At 43.8% G+C, this 19,385-nt stretch overlaps 1 protein-coding gene across 1 annotated transcript in view; it reads left to right on the top strand.

The window, feature by feature from the left end:
* Positions 1-146: 146 nt before the first annotated feature.
* LOC112255187 (low-density lipoprotein receptor-related protein 1B) overlaps positions 147-19,385 on the top strand; it is a 112,025-nt gene continuing 92,786 nt past the window's right edge. The window contains exons 1-20 of the mRNA XM_042324997.1: positions 147-273; positions 2,081-2,161; positions 3,812-3,976; positions 4,295-4,480; positions 7,525-7,725; positions 8,496-8,741; positions 8,882-8,941; positions 9,573-9,770; positions 10,003-10,207; positions 10,408-10,572; positions 10,775-11,019; positions 11,935-12,066; positions 12,338-12,565; positions 12,833-13,007; positions 13,180-13,274; positions 13,473-13,622; positions 15,680-15,820; positions 16,543-16,668; positions 16,910-17,041; positions 17,216-17,350. Coding sequence (XP_042180931.1) covers positions 147-273; positions 2,081-2,161; positions 3,812-3,976; positions 4,295-4,480; positions 7,525-7,725; positions 8,496-8,741; positions 8,882-8,941; positions 9,573-9,770; positions 10,003-10,207; positions 10,408-10,572; positions 10,775-11,019; positions 11,935-12,066; positions 12,338-12,565; positions 12,833-13,007; positions 13,180-13,274; positions 13,473-13,622; positions 15,680-15,820; positions 16,543-16,668; positions 16,910-17,041; positions 17,216-17,350 — 3,193 coding nt within the window. The remainder of the gene's footprint in view (positions 274-2,080; positions 2,162-3,811; positions 3,977-4,294; positions 4,481-7,524; positions 7,726-8,495; positions 8,742-8,881; positions 8,942-9,572; positions 9,771-10,002; positions 10,208-10,407; positions 10,573-10,774; positions 11,020-11,934; positions 12,067-12,337; positions 12,566-12,832; positions 13,008-13,179; positions 13,275-13,472; positions 13,623-15,679; positions 15,821-16,542; positions 16,669-16,909; positions 17,042-17,215; positions 17,351-19,385) is intronic.

The following is a 19,385-nucleotide window of genomic DNA, read 5'->3' as shown; positions in this document are numbered from 1 at the left end:
TTATTTAAGTACTTATTAAGACCATACTGGTCATGAAAAGCACTATATAACTGTTGCATAATAGAATAGAAAAACATAACTTTTCTAATGGGAACTTCGGTGTAGTAAAATAATGTTATAAAAATGCTATTTTATTATTGCTATTAATGTTTTCAGCGGGATCATGCCAAGCTGACCAGTTCTCCTGTGAGAACGGGAGATGCATCCCAGAGTCCTGGCGTTGTGACAGGGATGACGACTGTGGGGACCACTCTGATGAGACCGCCTCTTGTGGTGAGCTTCTGGACAAGTTTCCATTAAAAGGTTCAATAAAATGAAATAAAGTCACAGCTGTGTTGAGATATTCATACTAGCATACTACTTAGAATGAAGAAGTCCATTGGACAAGACATTCTTTGTGATATGTTAGCCTGGGCATTTTCTTAACACTCCAGCCGTGACAAATCAATGGGTTTTTCCCCTCCTTTGGTTCCTTCCACTTGGATAGGTTGACTTAAATCGAAATGATATCAACATTAGCCTAACATTTCAGAAATCATTTGCGATGTTTTTGAGACTTTTTCTATCGTTGCATTACGTCATTCCACTGTGAGCCTTGTATTTTACCTACCCATCATGTTAATTCAATTTAGCATGTAGGCTACCCTCTGGGCACGCTCTGACAACCTCTGGAGCAGACAACACAACATGACGATGGAGAGAAAGGCTTTTAATATTTAAAATATGAAATAGCTGGGACTCTCCCTGTCAATGAGAGAGATAATTATTTATTCCTTCCCTGAAACAATAGCATGCATGGGCTTTCAAAGATGTAGATCAGGGATTGGCACCTGGCTCAACCCCAACCCCTCCTTGCTGTTGAGAGTTAGTACACAAGATGCAATTTAGAAATTTGGTTGTATGCATCAGCAGCTTTTCTCTTGTTATGTCAGTCACTGACAGTCACACAGTTAGCCATGTCGGGCTAATATTTTTATATTGGTAAGTTAGTTTAGGGACCAGCTATCTAAACTTGTCGTGATCATGGTCAAATTACAGACCGGGGGACCCCCAATGGATTTTGTTAGTCACTCTCACTCAGATATCATATTCAAAACGGGAAACATTTCTCGCCAAACGTATGGTGAAATGTATAGATGTGCAGGAAATGAGCTGTAAATCTGCTGATGCTGTTGATGTAGGCCAGGACCAACATTTCAACACATTTCATGGCTACAGATGTGAGTGCTACGGGGTCGTAATCAATTTGGAGTGTTACCTTGGCGTTCTTGGGGCTATGGGCACAGGGGCTATGGTGATCTGCTTGAAACATGTAGGTATTACAGACTGGGTCAAGGAGAGGTTGAAAATGTCAGTGAAGACACAAATGCAAGTTCAAACAGGCTCAAAGACACCCACGACACATGCGCACGAACCCCAAATGACCCTTTCCCCTGGTCAGGTATCCCACAATGTGAATACACCCTCTTCTGGCGAGGATACATCAAAAATGACTGTAAATCACCATCACCACAGAGTTGTTAAACCAAAGTAATGTAATGTAATCGGATATCACCTCTCTACACTTGTTTTAGATAAGAGGGAAAAGTAACAGGCAGTAAGGACACAGTCTGCAAAACAATCAGCAAGGACAATTTGAACCTTCTGTTACAAAATGTAGCTGTGAATGATACTTTTCTGTTACCTCTGGTGCTCCTTAGAAACTAGTACAAACAGAGACAGACAGTGTTCACAGTCATTACAGTTCCTGCTTGGCTTCCTTAAATCTAATTCAAGCCTGCACTGAAAAACACTTTGCTCACTCCAATGTTTTTAAAACTTCAGAATTCAAAGGCAATGCCAACTCACATAACTGTGCCAATGTCTCCTGCATCTAATGTGTAATAATAACAGATGTTCACCCACACTGTTTCAGAGGTTTCAAGTGCATGCAGTGTGTAAATTACTGGCCTATGTGATTCTGGACAGTCGTAATTGATCAATTCCTGTCATCAAAAGTGCTTTGTTAGAAAAAAATCCCAAATTGAACCTCTTTGTATTACGACAATAACACAATTTTTTCTTCTTTCTTTCTTACCAGATTTCGCCACATGTGAGCCCCTCACACAGTTCAGCTGTTCCAATGGAAGGTGCGTTAGTGTGAAATGGCACTGTGACTCAGGTGAGTGGCATTTTTCTGTGAACACTCTTTTTACAGTTCAATTTTCTACCTCAGTGGGAAAAACTGCCTGATTTTAAATGGCGCCATTACAACAACCAGTGTACTACCAGAATTGGTTGTAATCTGGTTGTAACAACGTAATTTCAACCAGTTTTCCTTACTGGGAAAACGCCATGGGATGGAACTGCACTCTCAAGAAGCAGCTTGCTGGATGATTACATTTCACCTTCTCTGAACCACGCTGTGACTCTCACACTGTTTCTTAATCTCCCTTCTGTCCCCCCCCCCTTCTGTTCGTTCTTCCTCTCTCCGTCCATTCCCCTTTTCTCCGTCCATTCACACTCTCTTCCGTCTGTTCCCCCTCTCTCCGTCCGTTCTCCCTCTCCTCTATCTGTTCCCCCTCTCTTCTGTCCGTTCCCTCTCTCCCATCCATTCCCCCTCTCTCCATCCGTTCTCCCTCTCTTCCGTCCGTTCCCTCTCTCCCATCCATTCCCCCTCTCTCCCCTCTCTTCCGTCTGTTCTCCCTCTCTTCCGTCTGTTCCCCCCCATCTCTCTTGTTCCCCCTCTCTTCCGTCTGTTCCCTCTCTCTTCCGTCCATTCCCCCTCTCTCCGTCCGTTCTCCCTCTCCTCCGTCTGTTCCCCCTCTCTTCCGTCCGTTCCCTCTCTCCCATTCATTCCCCCTCTCTCCGTCCGTTCTCCCTCTCTTCCGTCTGTTCCCCCTCTCTTCCGTCTGTTCCCCCTCTCTTCCATCCATTCCCCCTCTCTCCATCCGTTCTCCCTCTCTTCCGTCCATTCCCCCTCTCTTCTTCGTCTGTTCCCCCTCTCTTCCGTCTGTTCCCCCTCTCTTCCGTCCATTCCCCCTCTCTCCGTCCGTTCTCCCTCTCTTCCGTCCATTCTCCCTCTCTTCCGTCTGTTCCCCCTCTCTTCCGTCTGTTCCCCCTCTCTTCCGTCCGTTCTCCCTCTCTTCCGTCCATTCCCCCTCTCTCCGTCCGTTCTCCCTCTCTTCCGTCCATTCCCCCTCTCTCCATCCGTTCTCCCTCTCTTCCGTCCATTCCCCCTCTCTCCATCCGTTCTCCCTCTCTTCCGTCCATTCCCCCTCTCTCCGTCCGTTCTCCCTCTCTTCCGTCCATTCCCCCTCTCTCCATCCGTTCTCCCTCTCTTCTGTCCATTCCCCCTCTCTCCGTCCGTTCTCCCTCTCTTCCGTCCATTCTCCCTCTCTTCCGTCTGTTCCCCCTCTCTTCCATCCGTTCCCTGTCTCTTCCATCCTTTCCCCCCCTCTCTCCGCCCGTTCCCCCTCTCTTCTGTCTATTCCCCCTCTCTCTGTCTGTTCCCCCTCTCTCCGCCCGTTCTCCCTCTCTTCCGTCCGTTCCCCCTCTCTTCTGTCTATTCCCCCTCTCTCCGTCTGTTCCCCCTCTCTCCGTCCGTTCTCTCTCTCTTCCGTCCGTTCCCCCTCTCTTCTGTCTATTCCCCCTCTCTCCGTCTGTTCCCCCTCTCTTCCGTCTGTTCCCCTTCTCTTCCGTCTGTTCCCCTTCTCTTCCGTCCGTTCCCTGTCTCTTCCATCCTTTCCCCCTCTCCCCATCCTTTCCACCTGTCTTCCATCCTATTCCCATCTCCCCATCCTTTCCCCCTCTCCCTTTCCACCTCACCCAGATGATGACTGTGGGGATGGTAGTGACGAGGTGGGTTGTGTCCATGCCTGTTCCAGTGCCCAATTCCAGTGTGCCAGTGGGAAGTGTATCCCTGACCACTGGGCCTGTGACGGGGACGATGACTGTGGGGACAACAGTGATGAGAACACCCCCTGCACTGGGACAGGTGAGGGAAAAACACACTAACTTCTCATTCTTCTATCTGCCTTACGGGAATCACACCCTTCGGATTCAAGTCTTAGATCTGTGAAAGTATAGTGTAGTCAGAGGATATGCTCAATATAGTCTTTGAAATGGGGATGCTATTCATCACACTTCAGGGGATGCGGTTAGGAATGTGGGTTTGAGATGCACAGTATCTGTCCTTGTAAAAATAGCCCTTACCCAAGAAAGAAGTACTTTATTTTCTGAAGTGCATATCCCTACCTGAACTCCGTACTTGTAAATGTATGTTTATCTCTCTGAACCACCGTCTCTCCTATAGCCTCGGTATCAGCTGATGACTGCAGCGGAGATGAGTTCCATTGCCGGGACGACGGTGGCACCTGTATCCCCGAGCGCTGGAGGTGTGACGGGGACAAGGACTGCGAGGACGGGAGTGACGAGGCAGACTGTGAAGGCACCAGCAGAATGTGCGACCCACACGCAAAGTTCACCTGTCAAACCTCAGGTACGGCACTGAAGCTACTGTGAAAACACTTTAGGAAAGAAATGCTGCGCACTCTGTGGCTCTGATGCAGTGCATACAGTATCATTAAATGCCCATGTTTAGCTGTAGAAAGCTACACTGCTTTCATCAAAGTGTCATCTGGACTGTAGCTACTGTGACCGACACAAAAAGCTCACCTGTAAAACCTCAGGTACTGTAGCTACCTCTCCAGATGTTTTGTGTACCGTGTGTACTCTGCATACAGGACTGTACACTATGCCCCCAAAATGAACCCGAGCGGCCATGTTTTTAATGTCAACCTCTCAGTCATTACCATAGACATAAATCAAATGAATGTATCTCTGGTTATTACCCTGAAATGGTCTTAATCTGTGTCCTTGGTGTACAGGCACACATTGGGTAAACTGATATAAGCCTACAGGGTTAGAATTCACACACAATTGTGAGGAAAAAGCCAGAGAGCCTTTCATGTCTTTTATGATACCTGCAGGGCGTCTCCACGCTTTATCATGTAGCCATGCCAGTAAAATGGGAATACTTTGGATACTTTATGTGGCCCCTAAAACAGTTCCACATGGTTGTGGTAAATCAAATCGGCCGAGGAGTTGCAGATCTCCCAATGTAAGTTGGTCATATTATTGGGCCAATAGTTACGTGGAGTTGATATGAATCATCTGTACGGTGCACTGCATTATGTATGATTGGTCTTAAAGTGGGGAATTCACACGAGAAAAGCCTCTAGCTTAGTTCACTGATCTCATGCTGTTAAAAGGCTTAATACACATCATTCACTTACCATGCAAAATTCAGTAAAACGTCATGAGGAGTTTTAAGATTCACAAAAAGCAGGCCTTAACGGTAACACAGTTGATAATGGCAAGGCTTTTGAGAGGGGAAGCACAGTGCCAATGGAAGAGGCATGCCTTTTTGGCCGGTGAATCTCCTATTTAGAAACATAAAAAGCAATTGGTCCCCCCCCAATTTCGTTTAATTTGATTCAAGACCAAGCGTAGCCTACCCTCCGCTTAATCTAGGCTGGTTTAAAAGTGTCGCATAGGTGCGTATTTTATCCCGGCCGTTATCTAACTAGCCTATGAGTAAAGGGTTTAAATGGTCTACTGAGAGTGCTTGAATGTATTTCGGAGGTTTTTGCCCTCATGCTTTTTCATCATTCACACTTCACATACCTGCATACTTCATTTTGCTTTTTCAGTTGGCTATCCATCACCATTTTCAAAGAGCGCCTCTCCGAACTATTCAATCCTCCTATAATGCCATATCAACTGCAATTTTTTTTTTTTTGGGGGGGGGGGGGAAATCTTCTTTGCACATAAGCCACGATACAATTGACAGGAGCCAAATATTTTGTATAGAGGTGCGAATGTTATGCTTAAAGACATTTAGGCCTACGTGTGCACACGGTACCATGGAACGAGAGAAGCGATTTCCGATATCATGTCCCGATCCTATTTAGAAATATTGCTGTTGGTTTAAAAAGCAGATATATTGTTTTTTTTGTTTCATTGGATTAAAAACAAAACGCGTTAGAAAGATTCATCGTCCGTGGGTCTATGGTGAGAACGTACATGACCGAATGCAATGCAATTTCATCTTCCATTTCTGGAGATGTGCAAAAAAGATCTGTAAGATGGTTCCATGATGTTTCTAAAACGTTACATTTGCGAGCAGTGTAACAGTGAGTGGACACCCCCCCCCCTTCTCTTTATATTGGATCCTGTGAAAAGTTTGGATGTATGTGCGCAAAACCAGCTGTATTACACGTCCTCGGGGAGCAATTATGGTGCCTGTCACTGTATTCAGACTTAGCCTATTTAAAACAGGTTGTTTTGTTTTCATTCAAATTTGATTATGCCCTGTCTTTTCAGTGCTTATTAATAGCCTAGTGAATTTAATCTAGTTTATTGACTACGCTTGGCATGTCCATGTCCAGACTACAACAGTACGGCTAGCCCCTATATCTGTGTGAATTCTATAGAAAATTTTTAACAATGTATTTTCATGTTGAAGCCACGCAAATAGTACAGTGTGAAATGCAAAAATGCTCAAGAGCAGGCTATTTAACGAACTAGGCTATTTTGGATTCCCGCCAGCGCTAAGATTGACCATTGCGTTAGGTTTGTTAAAAAAGATCCCTCAGCGTGGATTCTGAAACAGCTTCATTAGGATGCCCGGTTGGAATCGCAGTATTTTGTCAAACAAAACAAATTAAAGTGAACAGAAAGAACATACCTCCAACAATAGATCAACCCACTGTTGTTTGAATTGAAATAATTGGCAGACTCAGCTCTGATCTGTATTCACTGTGTCTGTCCAGACTAAGCTGACTGCCTTACGCTGAGGCTGACAAAGTATAGCCTTTGAAAATATATAGGAGGCATCCCAAATGGAACCCTATTCCCTATACAGTGCACTACTTTTAATCAGAGCCATATGGGCCCTGGTCAAACTAGTCCACCATATAGGGAATAGGGTGCCATTTGGGACAAATAAATAGTCTTTCATTAGGCCTTGTTGCAAGCCACGTAAACAGGATTTATTCCAGGGTTTCCTCATCAATGCCACAGATTAAAGCTGAGGTGGGCTGCCTCTCTGCTAGCACCATACACTTTACTTTCTTCTGATGCCTAAAGCGCTTTTATTCCTCAGCTTTTCAGGATTCCTCTGAGACTGTGCTTTTTACCTCGCTGCTTCCAATAATTGCTTCCTATTTCCTGCAATTGTTTCTAAAAGCATCTATTTCCAGTCACTTTAGAGGCATTTGACCAACTACCTAGAATCAGCAGAATTGCTTCATTTGATGGTATTGACAGTTTAGGTTTAGGTATCACGATGACCATTTTCTCACCAGTTTATATCTGATCGTTTCTGTTCTCTACAAGAAAATGGACAATCAATTCTTATTTTTGTACTTACGGTTGAAACGTGGGTTTGTTATCATTCACAATATCTCTTATAAGGACTTTTTTTTTGCAATTATGTCCCTCGCCTCATCACCTGATCTCTCTCTGTTTCTCCCCTCACAGGCAAGTGTATCAGTAAGAGCTGGGTGTGTGACGGGGACTATGACTGTGAGGATCTGTCCGATGAGGAAAGCTGTGAGACGTCGCCATGTAAACCTCCCAGATACCCCTGTGCCAATGACACCTCCGTCTGCCTGCCTCCCGAGAGCATCTGCAACGGGAGATACGACTGCTCTGACCACTCTGACGAGGGACACTTCTGTGGTGTGACTTTTGTTCAGATCACTTCTAACCAATTCTCTTGGTCCTATTTCTCTCACTTGAGTCAATTCTCTCGGTCCCCACTTCAATTAATTATTAAATATCATTCTATTTTTTTTCAATTCATTCTATATTTTCTTTGTCTTCCTCCTCTAGCCCGACCAGCAAATGTATGTTGACAGACAGTGTTGAGCTGTTGTAAATCAGCAGCAGTGCTTGCTTTGGCATCGTCCATCTGTCCTCGTATTCCCTGCTGAACTCAGGGAGAAACCCGGGGAGAACAAGCTGTTGAGGCTGGAGAGGATATAACTCTTGCTGACCAAGATCCTTAGTTTTCTCTGGAAACACTCCAAAGTCGGCAGGGAAGAGACAGAGGAGACATATTAATAGGGAAGGGGATTAGGGTTTATAACAGAGACAATCCTTTTGTTTGGACCACATGGGCTAGATGATCGTAGCAGTGGGGTCAGGCTTAGGCAATGGAGTTAGGCCCGGTGAGCACCTTATGTTCACATGAATGACCTACCCAGGGATTACCACATGACACTTTGTCCATAGGAGAAGAAAAAAAATGCGAGACAGATATGACAGGACAGTTGTGTTCACTTCCTTGTGGGGTAATTGAGCCCCTATGTCACTAGTCGACGAGGACGTGCAGTACATCGGTCTCCATCCATCACTACTCTTGGACTTCCATACACCTGTCTGTGTTCTCTGAGTCAGTCTGCTCAACTCTCATCACCTTTCTTTGTCTTCTTCTCTTGCCATCTCAGCCGATTGCATTTTGGGTAACGGCGGCTGTAGCCACCAGTGTGCAGTGGCTCCTGGGAGGGGCGTGGCGTGCTCCTGCCCGCCGGGGCTCAGTCTAAGCCCAGACAACAGGACGTGCCAGATCCTGGACTACTGCTCCAGGCACCTCAAGTGCAGCCAAGTGTGTGAGCAGTACAAAGCAACCGTCAAGTGTTCCTGCTACCCAGGCTGGAGGCTGGAACTAGATGGGGACACCTGCCAGAGTACAGGTAGCTGGTGTTAAGCTCTCTGTGTGACATGGCTGATAAGTCTTTCCGACACATACCTGCGCTCTGTGGAACTGCCCAAGGACCGCCCATAGAAACGAGAATTCTGATTCTATTTCTGTGTACCTGTGTGTCTCAGTCAGTAGAGCATGGCGCTTGCAACGCCAAGGGTCGTAGGTTTGACCTGCTGGGAGCACCCATAAGTAAAATGTATGCACGCATGACTGTAAGTCACTTTGGATGAAAAGCGTTTGCTAAATGGCATATATTGTTATATTCTATGGGACAGCCATCCTTACCCTTGTGCCCTAAATCCACATATAAAAAGCAATGTGATAGATTGGTTATATTCCTAGACATTCCATTTACATAGTAGTTAAATACCTTTGTAAGAATCAGTACCCATTTGAATATTGGCCATTTATACACCTGTGGCTTTATAGGCCTTTTTTTTCTCTTCATCAATGTCTCCCAGTTATATAATGTAACATCTGGTAATTGTATTGAATACGCTCGTTTTTTTTCCATCTAAAATTCTACACTGTCGGTTGGAGATGAATCCGCCAAAGGTTTCTGTACTCGTTTTATGACAAGATGAGCTAAACAAGATAATGTGATAGGAAAATGAAAGATGACTTCATTAATGAAACGACGATCTATTCCATAATTATTGACTTCAATATAACCTCACTCACAAAATAAACTAACACGAGTTGCTATTCTAGCAGACGAACAGCACCGTTTTTTTGTGTATCTGCGTGAGAATCTGCATTAGTATGCAATATTTATTATCAAAAATGTATATCTTGACTTATTTCTTGTTTCCTTCCTCAGATCCCTTTGAGGCATTCATCATCTTCTCCATCCGCCATGAGATCAGGAGGATCGATCTCCACAGGCGAGACTACAGCCTTCTAGTTCCTGGTTTGAGGAACACGATCGCCTTAGACTTCCACTTCGATCAGAGTCGACTCTACTGGACCGATGTGGTTGAGGATAAGATATACAGGGGGAAGCTGCTAGACTCTGCTGGTAGGAACACATACGAATTTGGTTGGACATTTGTTTTTATTTTTGGTTAAGCTGAGTTGTTGATGTTTAATTGAGGTCACGGGGAATGTGTTGTATTGGCTATATTTAGCTCTCCTCTCAACTCCACTGAAGACTTCCTAAACCAAAGCCTATTTTACCTGTGTTTCAGCATGTCCTCTTGCCCTCTTATGTGCTAGTGTGTTGGTCCTTTTCTGTTATTGGTTCCTTACAGGTGTGATAGGGATTGAAGTGGTGGTCCAACATGGACTGGCTACTCCGGAGGGTCTGGCTGTTGATTGGATAGCAGGGAACCTGTATTGGATTGACAGCAACTTAGATCAGATAGAGGTGGCCAAGCTAAACGGGAATCTCCGGACCACACTGATCGCCGGAGGGATGGAGCACCCACGAGCCATCGCTCTGGATCCTGAGCAGGGGTTAGTTATCTCTGAGAGAGTGAGTGAGTGAGTGAGTGAGTGAGTGAGTGAGTGAGTGAGTGAGTACTCTTTAACAAGGATATGCATTTCTTACATAATCTTGGTTTGATATGAATGACCTTAGGGTGAGGTAGACTTGATCAATTCCTTAATCCATTTCACATGGATGACTATTCTTATTTGAGTATTTTGTGGTTTAGAATTATTTTCTGGACAGACTGGGATGCCACCTTCCCTCGGATCGAGGCTGCTTCTATGAGCGGAGGAGGACGCCATGTTGTCTTCAGAGACATGGAGATAGGAGCCTGGCCTAATGGTCTTACTCTGGACCTTATGGAGAAGAGGGTTGTGTGGACTGATGCCAGGTGGGTTATATGCCTGTACCTGTCTATATAGGGTCAATTCCCCATCAATTCTATTTCAATTCAGGAAGTCAACTGAAATTCCAATTTAGATGAGGATTTCAGTTGACTTCCTGAATTGGCTGAATTGAGTTGGAATTCACTCCAACCCTGCTGGTAGAATCAAATGATTCTAATAGACAAACATCTATCTTCATCTCAACAGGTCTGATGCCATATTCTCTGCTCTGTACGATGGGACTGGTGTGATAGAGATTCTGAAGGGACATGAGTACCTGTCACATCCCTTCGCTGTCTGTCTCTATGGAGGTAGTGTCTACTGGACTGACTGGAGGACCAACACTCTGGCTAGGGCTAACAAGTGGACAGGAGCCAATGTGACAGTCATCCAGAAGACCAGTGCCCAGCCATTTGACCTTCAGATATACCACCCCAGCAGACAACCACAAGGTAGGCTACCACACTCTCTCAAACATTAAGATAGCAAGGTTGAAAAGAGAGCGGATGTTTTGAATTAAAGACAACCTTCTCAGCTGGACAGGTTGAAGAGTTTTGTTTACTTAGATCATAATGAATAATTTGTCGTATGGTTGTGTTTTAAATTTGTTGTTACATCTGTGTCTCACAAAATACTTTTCACTTTCTATGTCCAAAGTTCTCTGAGAGATAAGAAAGTGCCATAGTGTCGCCCTAAAGTGGTGATAAGCCCAGTCATTCTGGACGGAGGCTACTGTTTAGTCTAAATTACACAATAGTGCCTGGAAATACGATGACGTTGCAAAAGTAGTCAAATATTTAGTAGGAAACAACTTTGCCAGCATTATCATGTCGTCAAATTTACTTTAGACATATGGCAAAGTTGTCATTAGCTTGCAAAGTCTGTCAAAAATAGCTATCAATGCTAATGCTAGCTAGCTAAATTCTGTTGGCCTCCCCTCAATCTTAGCTAGCTAGCTAACATTATACAGCATCTAAAGTCAATCTGGCAACTTAAAATGAATACTAATTATTTGTCTCCTTTTGAATGTCATTGTATTTCCAAGCCACTGCAATACACTTTGGATGAAATCTTGACGATGCATTGAGTAGAATACTTAGTCAGGCATCAGTCCAAAAATGAACGTTCAAAACAATATTGTGACGAAACATGCAACCCATTAATTGGTTCATCAGTCTTCATTTTCTATGTCTGGACTTTTGGCAGTAGGGTTCATTTACAGGATTCTGCCTTTCACAAATCAAATACGTTTCCTTCCAAGAGTATCCGAATCTTGTATTAAAATAAACCACACTAGTTGATTATTGAAACCACATTTAGTTGATTATTGAACAACTTTCTATCCTCTCCCCCTCTCTTTACGATAGCCTCAAATCCCTGCGAGGCGAATGGCGGTCGTGGACCCTGCTCCCATCTATGCCTTATCAACTACAACCGCACCGCATCCTGTGCCTGCCCCCACCTCATGAAGATATCTGCAGACAACTTTACTTGCTTCAGTGAGTGAAGCTCACCCCTTCATCCGTTTGTCAGTCTATCCTTACTTCAGTCTCTCTCCGTCCAGCCATCGCACCATCTATCTATCTACACATTCATTCATTCACACAATCCTCCACATTCATACACTATAGTGCATGTCCCTCAAAAGTGAGTCATTTCAAAACACAGCAGGTTTCTACTGTTTTGAGATAACACCCGCTTGATTCTGAACTTTGAACGCAGGCTACACGAAGCAATGTCAACGTCCAGTTTTCTCTTGTCCTTCAACAGCACTGAAGAGATTCCTTCTGTATGTGAGGCGAACCGAGATCCGTGGCGTGGACATTGACAACCCTTACCTGAACCTGATCACAGCCCTGACGGTCCCAGATATAGACGAGGTCACAGCAGTGGACTACGATGCATCAGAGGAACGAATCTACTGGACTGACGTCAAAACACAAACCATCAAACGGTCCTCCATCAACGGAACCGCGATAGAGACGATCATATCCGGAGGTTAGAGAAAGATGTTCACCTCTGTGTTCTGAAACGTACCAGTTTTCAGACACTTATGTAACTGAACTAAAATGTCTGTTGTAAAATGTTTTCTCGGACTGTTACACTGTTTTGCGTCCATTTGAGGTCCTTTTCATAGGTAACCCGTTCTAGTTTTCACAGTGCACCTGTCAGGTTGTTCAAGCGACAGACTCCGTACATGACTTTATTGAAGAGATGAGCGTGACCGTATTGATGTTGTCTTCCGCATATCCTTTTATTTTGCAGGTATTGTTAATGTAAGAGGTCTGGCCCTGGACTGGCTCTCCAGGAACCTGTATTGGATTAGTTCAGAAAGCGACGAGTCACAGATAAACGTGGCGAGGCTAGACGGGTCCCTGAAAACCTCTGTGGTTCACGGGATTGAGAAGCCTAAGTGTCTCACCGTACATCCGTCTAAAGGGTAAGATTCCATTTTTGTATGTACTTTTATACAGTTCAATGTCTGATATTGATTAGGTAAACCAAGATATGGTCAAATTAATGCTAGTTTACATGACATGATAAATTAGGCACTTTTGTGTTGGTGTTCTGTATGCAAAATATTGTTTTCCTATTGAGTTTTTACCTTCCAGGAAAATGTATTGGACAGATGGCAACACAATCAACGTGGCCAACATGGATGGAAGCAATAGCAAGATCATTCAACAGAACCAGAGAGAGCCAGTTGGTAATTGTCACATGCACAATACAAAACATCCACATTTAGTGGCCAGTGCCAGTTGTCTTCTGCCATTTTATATTGCATGACAACAGTAGTGCTACTATCTGGTAACAAACGATATTGCAAGATTGAGTGAGACGATTGGTGGAACAGCAACCCAATAATATGCCCGGTCCCAACTCTAATCGATGATGTCTCTTCTAGGCCTGTCGATAGACTACACGTCAGACAAGCTGTACTGGATCAGTGGAGGCAACGCCACCATCAACAGGTGTAGTCTGGACGGTAGTGGTCTGGAAGTGCTGGAGACCATGAAGGAGGAGCTGGTTAAAGTCACGGCTCTAGCTGTTATGGGTGAGTGGCGAGAGTGTAGAGCATGGGCCCGTGTTCATAAAGTGTCTCAGAGTAAGATGTGCTGCTCTAGGATCAGTTTGGCTTTTTTTAGAGCATGGTTCTATGGATGAGCACTACTACCCTGAGACTCTGTGCATATTCTTTTGTCTTAGAAAGTGCCTGATATAGATAGGTTGTGCCCTTCCAGCTCATAAAAGTATTTTCTGCCCAAATTGTGTTTTGTTTTAAGTACTAGTCCATTGATTTGGGGTTTGTTTTTATCTGGTGTACATGAGTAAAAGGGGTTTTGACAGCGATGAACCTTTGCTGTCTTCTTGCATTGTATTACTTGTCCGTTTCCCCATTTCTGTTTATGTCTGTCTCTGAAACAATTCTAATTCACGTTTAAAATTGCATCCCGTCTGATAAAATGCCTCATCCAGACAGAATTACTTTAGGGGAAGTTTCTCTGGCTTCAGTGGGACGTGTTTAGCCACTACAGTGATGGGCGACAGAGCTGCCTCCCGCTACACAGTAACCAGGCTTTCTGACTTAGTGATGGGAAACCTGGGCTTTCGAACCGTCCGGCTCACCGACTGTCTGTTCCAGGTTTACTTATAGCTGTAGTGGTGATTGTATAATATTGTATTGTATTGTGTTTTAATAGTTCAGATCATTGAGGGAGAGTTTCTCTCCGCGCTCTACAAGACAGTTGATCATGATGCTATTAACAGGGTGGAATGATTATTTTTTCATATCGATTAGATGGTTGTATTAATTTGTTTAATATCGTATTATTTCATATTGTAGTGGTTATTCCCCATGAGTAACCCTACAGGGAGTTAGACAGGGGAGAAACATCATTATTGATGGGCTTCTCGCTCTGGTTATGTTACGATTCCTTAATTTAGAGTACCTCTCTTATCTGCTTGGGATATTGAAATAGCCTCTGGCATATTAAAGTGCTATCTATATATCTACAGCATGGCCTGCCGTAATTCTGTTGGGAACACTGTTTGATTCTGATGTAATTCACCTGCAGAGGGACTGCTGTTTATATTCATCCTACCTGTGCTTTAACCACAGAGAGACATGTTTTTTTAGTTTTTTTTTTTATCTCTGCGGTTTTAACACGCCGTCTTTTTGTATGCTCTCCAATCCTTCCCGTCATTTGAGGAGATTATGTTCTTTGTTGATAGCTGTAGTCCAGCAGGCCAGAAGCCAAGAATGGTCTGGCGTAAGCCCACTGTACTGTAGCCCATTCAAGTCTGCAGACAGATTCCAAAAAAAAAAAACGAAGAAGAGAAAGTTAAGTTCCCTGTCTACAGGCACAGGATTGGTCTTGCTTCAGAGGTTTTCTGACTGCTGAGCCGCTGTCCTACGTCCTTTGTGCCGGGCTGACTGTACCTCAGCGTTGCCTGTTTGCTGGAGCTGGGCTCATGCATAAACATTTGCATTTTTTTCCCGGTCAAGGGTGCAAGTACAGTACACGGGCTTATATTAGAAGAAAAAAATATGTCACATGGCCCAGTTCCTCTGTTTCCTCCCTGGGACCCGTGCCCCTAAGATTTATGGGTAGGGGAATGAACTTAAGATCCTGTCTCTCTGTCTCGTATCACCCGATTCTCCGAGGAAGAAATCTGAAAGTCCTCCTTTACACAGCTCCCTCCTTGGCCCTTCTTTTACGAGCGTCCCAGGAGTCCGCCTCGGCCTACTGTATTCATCAGCGAGGGAATACTGTACAGTGAGAGCTATACATACCTTATGGATAATACAGTATTCCACCGTTCCTAGAATGTATTCAATTCAGTTACAATTGTATGTTACAGTTCCTAGGAAAGCGATCATTCAATGTGTTATTCGGGTCCAGTGATATTTGTCGTGCTCTGTGAACATGCTGTGTAGCCTACTATCGATGAACAAATGGGCCGTTAGCTTTTGATTGAAGGGTCACTCGCAGAGACGGCATAGAACCACTATTGCTACTGCACAATATTCATGACCTTTTTGAATAGCTCTGATTTATCAATATACTTGTCAATTCAGTCATGAACAATCATTGATTTTTCTGTCTTCAGGTGCCAAGCTGTGGTGGGCCGATGACAGCTTGGCCCAGTTGGGGACCGTCAGTAAGAGAGGCGGGCTGGACATGGTGGTTTTACGCAACAAGACCACGGGGATTGTTCACATGAAGGTGTATGACGAGGACAGCCAGACAGGTAAAGAGTATGACTGCTAACTCTATGCTTTCACTCAGATGATGTCCGACCTCCTTTTAAAGCTTTGTTGTAGGCTTTTGACTTGAAATTGCTAAGTGTTTTTGATCCTCTCTTGAGAATGCACCAACATTTTTTAAAAATCCAATTGGCCCAAAAATAATGGTTCTTCATTGAGACACAGCTTTATTGAAATAAGAATTCCGCGTAGCAGTTTTGTGAGTCATTGGCAGTATCATCCATTTCATTGACATATCCAATATCAGGATTGCTCTCAATCTCTGTTAGTATTAAAAATGGCAATTAAGGTATCTTAAAAATATAAATCTTTCAACTTCCTCCTCAAACTTCCTCTGACCGATTAGCTACTTCATTTATCTTTTTGACACCGACCACATGGGAGTATGGCCATGTCTCATTAGTCTTCTCTCTCTCCCCTTCTCCTCCCTCTCTCTCTCTTTCTGTCTCGCTCGCTCTCGTCCTCTCTCTCTCTCACACACTGGAAGTGCTCATGCTTCCGCGGAAGTACTGTAATCTCATGAAAATAACTGGAACGTAATGCAATGCAGATGTACTCTGCCCCCCCCCCATAATGCTCAGTTAAATAATACGCATGCTGTCCTACTGTGTCATCACTGTGTTGCTTCCTGAATGAATACACAAGCATCTACAATGACCATGCCTAGGTGTTAAATGTTCCAGTGTAATGTTCCACTGCGGTGCAGGGAGGAATCTCTGTCAGGACAACAATGGTGGCTGCTCTCAGCTCTGCTTCCCGACATCAGAGAGCACACGGAGTTGTTCTTGTGCCGTGGGCTACAACCTCCACCCCGATCGCATGTCATGTGAAGGTACTGTACCCGCTTCTCGTGGGAGTACACTGAACAGGGAACACAACATATGAAAACCGACATATTAAAACATATGATGTGAATCTGATTTTGACATCTGGCGTTGTCTATGAGCGTTGCTTTGTTGTGTTTGAAGGACTTAGGGTCTTTCCTAATGTGATGTGAAGGTTAGAATCACATTTTTACATGTACAGTAAATGCCATATAGTTGATTGGGTTGGTTTTGTGTTTGAACTTGAAGGCATTGGGTCTTTCCTGATGTACTCAGTTCATGAGGGCATCAGGGGGATATCCCTGGATCCCAGTGATAGCAGTGAAGCCTTGATGCCGGTGACCGGCTCAGTGATGGCTGTGGGGATTGACTTCCATGCTGGTGAGTGTATTGGCATTGTTTTTTTTGTGATTATTTGGACTATTCTTCATGCTTCGGATTGCAAATGAATCATTATCATTTCAATGTTTTAATTGTTATTTTTAATTATAGTTTGTAGAAAACAAATGAACGGAAGAACATTAATCCTTTTCAATTAATTGATTTTCCTAATAGGAAATGACACGTTATATTGGACAGACATGGGCTTGAACAGAATATCCAGAGCCAAGCGAGATCAGACGTGGAGAGAGGACATTGTCACTAGTGGTATCGGCCGCGTGGAGGGGATTGCAGTGGACTGGATTGCAGGTAAGTAGCCGAGCTCTCAAAGTTAACCTGTAATTAAGAGAATACAATGTCAAGTGCAAAGGAGGACATACAAGTACAGTTGTGGTCAAATACAGCGCCTCCGGAAAGTATTCAGACCCCTTGACTTTTTCTACATTTTTTGTTAAGTTACGGCCTTATTCTAAAATGGATTAAATTGTTTTTCCCCTCATCAATCTACACACAATACCCCCATAATGACAAAGCCAAAACAGGTTTTAGACATTTTTGCTAATGTATTGAAAATAAACAACTGAAATATTACATTTACATAAGTATTCAGACCCTTTACTCAGTACTTTATTGAAGCACCTTTGGCAGTGATTACAGCCTTGAGTCTTCTAGGGTATGACACTACAAGCTTGGCACACCTGTATTTGGGGAGTTTATCCCATTATTCTCTGCATATTCTCTCAAGCTCTGTCAGGTTGGATGGGGAGCGTCGCTGCACAGCTATTTTCAGGTCTCTCCAGAGATGTTCGATTGGGTTCAGGTCCGGGCTCTGGCTGGGCCACTCAAGTACATTCAGAGACTTGTCCCTAAGCTATTCCTGCATTGTCTTGGCTGTGTGCTTAGAGTCGTTGACTTGTTGGAAGGTGTGTGCTTAGAGTCGTTGTCTTGTTGGAAGGTGAACCTTCGCCCCGGTCTGAAGTTGTGAGCTCTGTGGAGCATGTTGTCATCAAGGATCTCTCTGTACTTTTCCCCGTTCATCTTTGCCTCGATCCTTACTAGTCTCTCAGTCCCTACTGCTGAAAAACGTCCTCACATCATGATGCTACCACCACCATTCTTCACCGTAGGGATGGTACCAGGTTTCCTCCAGATGTCACGCTTGGCATTAATGCAAAGAGTTCAATCATGGTTTCATCAAACCAGAGATCTTGTTTCTCATGGTTTAAGAGGCTTTAGGTGCCTGTTGGCAAACTCCAAGTGGGCTGTCATGTGCCTTTTACTGAGGAGTGGCTTCGGTCTGGTCAGTCTACCATAAAGCCCTGATTGGTGGAGTGCTGCAGAGATGGTTGTCCTTCTGGAACTCTAGAGCTCTGTCATAGTGACCATCGGGTTCTTGGTCACCTCCCTGACCAAGGCCCTTCTCCAGATTGCTCAGCTTGGCTGGGCGGCCAGCTCTAGGAAGAGTCTTGGGGGTTCCAAGAATTGTGTTCTTGGGGATATTCAATGCTTTAGATTTTTTTTGGTACCCTTCCCCATATCTGTGCCTCAACACAATCCTGTCTCGGAGCTCTAAGGACAATTTCTTCGACCTCATGGCTTGGTTTTTTGCTCTGACATGGTGTCAACTGTAGGACCTTATATAGACAGGTGTGTGCCTTTCCAAATCATGTCCAATCAATTGATTTTACCACAGGTGGACTCCAATCAAGAAACATCTCAAGGATGATTAATGGAAACAGGATGCACCTGAGCTCAATTTCGAGTCTCATAGCAAAGGGTCTGAAGACTTCCGTAAATAAGTTATTATTATATATTTTTTTAATCAGCAAAAATGTCTAAAACCTGTTTTTGCTTTGTCACTATGGGGTATTATATGTAGATTATTCAGGATTTGTTTTGTCCATTTTAGAATAATGCTGTAAAGTAACAAAATGTGGAAAAAGTAAAGGGATCTGAATACTTCCCGAAGGCACCCATGCACGATTCACTATTTCTTCTAAAATAAGTTTAAAAAAAATATATAATATAATAATATATATATAAAAAAAGTTTTTCACACATGTATTTGTTTGATTTACAACCGCACAGGACCAAGAAAAAAAAATCAAAATTATATTTTTCGCTTCAAAGTATAAAACAAATTGCCTGAACTAAATTATACAGAATTGAAATTAATTTGGTTGGAGGCAGGTGATTCTCATTTACAGTGCATCATCTTACTGGTAAAAATAGCAGTTCAACCATAAAAAAAAGAGAAAACAGAACATTCTGCTCCACTGCGCTCCATTGTAAAGTGCAAGTGTGCCAATATATTTGACTGCAACTGTAGGACACACAGAGAGAC

This window comes from Oncorhynchus tshawytscha, linkage group LG07 (assembly GCF_018296145.1).
Source record: "Oncorhynchus tshawytscha isolate Ot180627B linkage group LG07, Otsh_v2.0, whole genome shotgun sequence".
In the NCBI taxonomy this organism is placed as follows: domain Eukaryota; kingdom Metazoa; phylum Chordata; class Actinopteri; order Salmoniformes; family Salmonidae; genus Oncorhynchus; species Oncorhynchus tshawytscha.
Note: the sequence above shows the minus strand (reverse complement) of the source record. Positions and strands in the feature narration are given on the sequence as shown.